The sequence below is a fragment of the Malurus melanocephalus genome, unplaced genomic scaffold (assembly GCF_030028575.1).
Source record: "Malurus melanocephalus ecotype Western Australia unplaced genomic scaffold, MMel_1.1 scaffold_1155, whole genome shotgun sequence".
Classification (NCBI taxonomy): Eukaryota; Metazoa; Chordata; class Aves; order Passeriformes; family Maluridae; genus Malurus; species Malurus melanocephalus.
The window spans coordinates 1-2226 of record NW_026624387.1 but is presented as its reverse complement, the minus strand read 5'-3'; the positions used below and the strand labels follow the sequence as shown (position 1 = coordinate 2226).

General features: G+C 60.8%; 1 protein-coding gene and 1 non-coding gene across 2 annotated transcripts in view; both read right to left on the bottom strand.

Moving 5' to 3' along the window:
* Nucleotides 1–954, bottom strand: part of LOC130586397 (E3 ubiquitin-protein ligase TRIM11-like) — a 9823-nt gene extending 8869 nt beyond the window's left edge. Inside the window, exon 1 of the mRNA XM_057387198.1 lies at nt 445–954. Coding sequence (XP_057243181.1) covers nt 445–846 — 402 coding nt within the window. The 5' untranslated portion in view covers nt 847–954. The remainder of the gene's footprint in view (nt 1–444) is intronic.
* A 575-nt stretch (nt 955–1529) lies between these two features.
* On the bottom strand, nt 1530–1602 carry TRNAV-CAC (transfer RNA valine (anticodon CAC)). Its single transcript has one exon. It is a non-coding gene; the product is annotated as a tRNA-Val (tRNA).
* Between the last annotated feature and the right edge of the window lie 624 nt (nt 1603–2226).

The window sequence follows — 2226 nt, the reverse complement described above, 5'->3', positions numbered from 1 at the left end:
AAATGGGGTTGGAGCAGCAGCAGAAAAGGAGCAGCAGGGGAGGGAGAAGTGATTTCGAAGTATTTGTAACTTAACAAAAATGGTTTCTATTTATTTGAAGTGAAAGAAACAGCGCCGGTGCCCTTGAGATCTGGTTAAAAGCACCTTAAGAAAAAGCATTTCGAGGCGTTTTCACACATTTCGGATATTTAAATGGGAATATTTAAATGAGAAATATAAACCTGAGGATCCCCGTTCGAGGCGTTTTCACACATTTCGGATATTTAAATGAGGAATATAAACCTGAGGATCCCCGTTCGAGGCGTTTTCACACATTTCGGATATTTAAATGGGAATATTTAAACCGGAATTGAAACCTGAGGATCCCCGTTTCCCCCGGGGGCAGTTCGGGACCGCTTTTTTCCCCGGTTAAATCCTCACCCCGGGGGCTGTGCTGGGCTTTACCTTGAACTCCTGAGCCGCTTCCTCGGCGGGCAGGACGCGGTGGAACCGGTGCAGGCGGGACCGGGCGCACACGAGGCACAGCAGCTCCCGCTCCTCCCGGCAGAAAAGCTGCAGCGGCTCCCGGTGCCGCCCGCACAGAGTCCCCGGGACCGGGGCCAGCAGCCCCCGGGCGATGTCAGCGACGTGTCCCAGCTCCCGGTTGGGTCTGAGGCTCCGCTCCGGGGTTGTTTCCCGGCACCGCGGGCACGGGAAGCTCTCCCGGGAGCTCTCCCAGCAGCGCTCGATGCAGCCCCGGCAGAAGTTGTGGCCGCACGGGATGGACACGGGCTCCTGGAACAGCTCCAGGCACACGGGACACGAGGCCTCGGCGCGGAGCCGCTCGGCTGGGCTGGGGACGGCCATGGAGGAGCACGAGGAGGAGGAGGAGGGTGTGCTTCCTCCCCTTGGGTGCTGGGTGTTTGCGAGGAGGAGCAGGAGGATGCGTTTCCTCGCTGTTGGGTGTGGGATGGTTGGGAGTTGTTGCCTGGGAGGGATGGAGAGGAGCGGGGAAAGGGAGAGGAGGGGGTTCTTCCTCCTCTCCTCCTCCTCGTTTCCTCCTCTCTTCCTCTCCTCTTCCCTACTTCTTCCTCACCTCTTCCTCGTTTCTTCCTCCTTCTCCTCGCCTCGTCCTCCTCACCACTTCCTCCTCCTCTTCTTCCTCTTGTTTTTTCCTTCTTGCTTCCTCCTCCTCCTCGGAGCCTCTGAGGGAGCAGATGTGGGGGTGCTGATAAGGCCAGAGCCAGGGCGGGGCTGAAGCAGCGACTGAGAAGAAATCACGTGAAATTGGAGYGGGGAAAACGCAAAACAGAGGGGCAAATGGGGGAGTGAGGGGGGGAGAAAGGGTTGGGATTAAAATATTTAGCCAGAAAAGTGATGGAGGAAATGTTGTTTGGAGAAGGAAGGGAGGAAAGAAGTGTTGAATTTAAAAACACATAAAGAAAAATGATGGGAGAAGGGTTAAGATGTGCCGAAAGTGTGGGAATGAGGGGGGGAAAGGGCGAAAAGGAGAAGAAAAAGGACGGAAAGGAGAAGAAAAAGGAAGGAAGTGTTTCTGCCCGGTTTCGAACCGGGGACCTTTCGCGTGTGAGGCGAACGTGATAACCACTACACTACAGAAACGCTGTGCGGCGATCCCCGCCCCACCGCAATAGGACAGCGGCCACCTCGCCGCTCCCGCGTTCCGCGGGGTCCCCGGGGCTTCGCGGCCGCGCCGGGGGCGGGAGGGTGGGAGGGAGAACGGCAGAAAAAAAGACATTTCGGGTGAAAAAATGTGTGCGAGCGCCCAGGGCTGGGCTCGAACCGGCGAATTTGGGGTTCGGAGTCCCCCGCGCTGTCCTCTGAGCTACGCGGGAGGGGGCGGTGCCCTGCAAAGCCACGCCCCCTCCCTTCCGGCCCCGCCCCTCGTGGCTGGCGCGGGCTCKGGTCCTCCAAGAGCAACGAGTTGCGCGGATAGACAAACCCCAGGGAGGAAGTGGGGGGGTGCGCCACCTCCCCCGTTGCTCGGCAACMGCAGCCACTTCCGGTCACGTTGCGCAGAAGGGGCGGGGCTTGCACCGGAAGGCGGAAGTGCCGCGGCGTTTCCCGTCCGTGGCGGAGCCGCTGCCGGGCGAGCGCGGCCGAGGGGCCCCGGCGGGGACCGGGCAGGGACGGGCAGGGACCGGGCGGGACCGGGCGGGCACCGAGCGGCTCCTCCGGTAGCGGCCGCGGCCGTGAGGGCGCGGGGAGGCACGGGCAGGGGCGCGG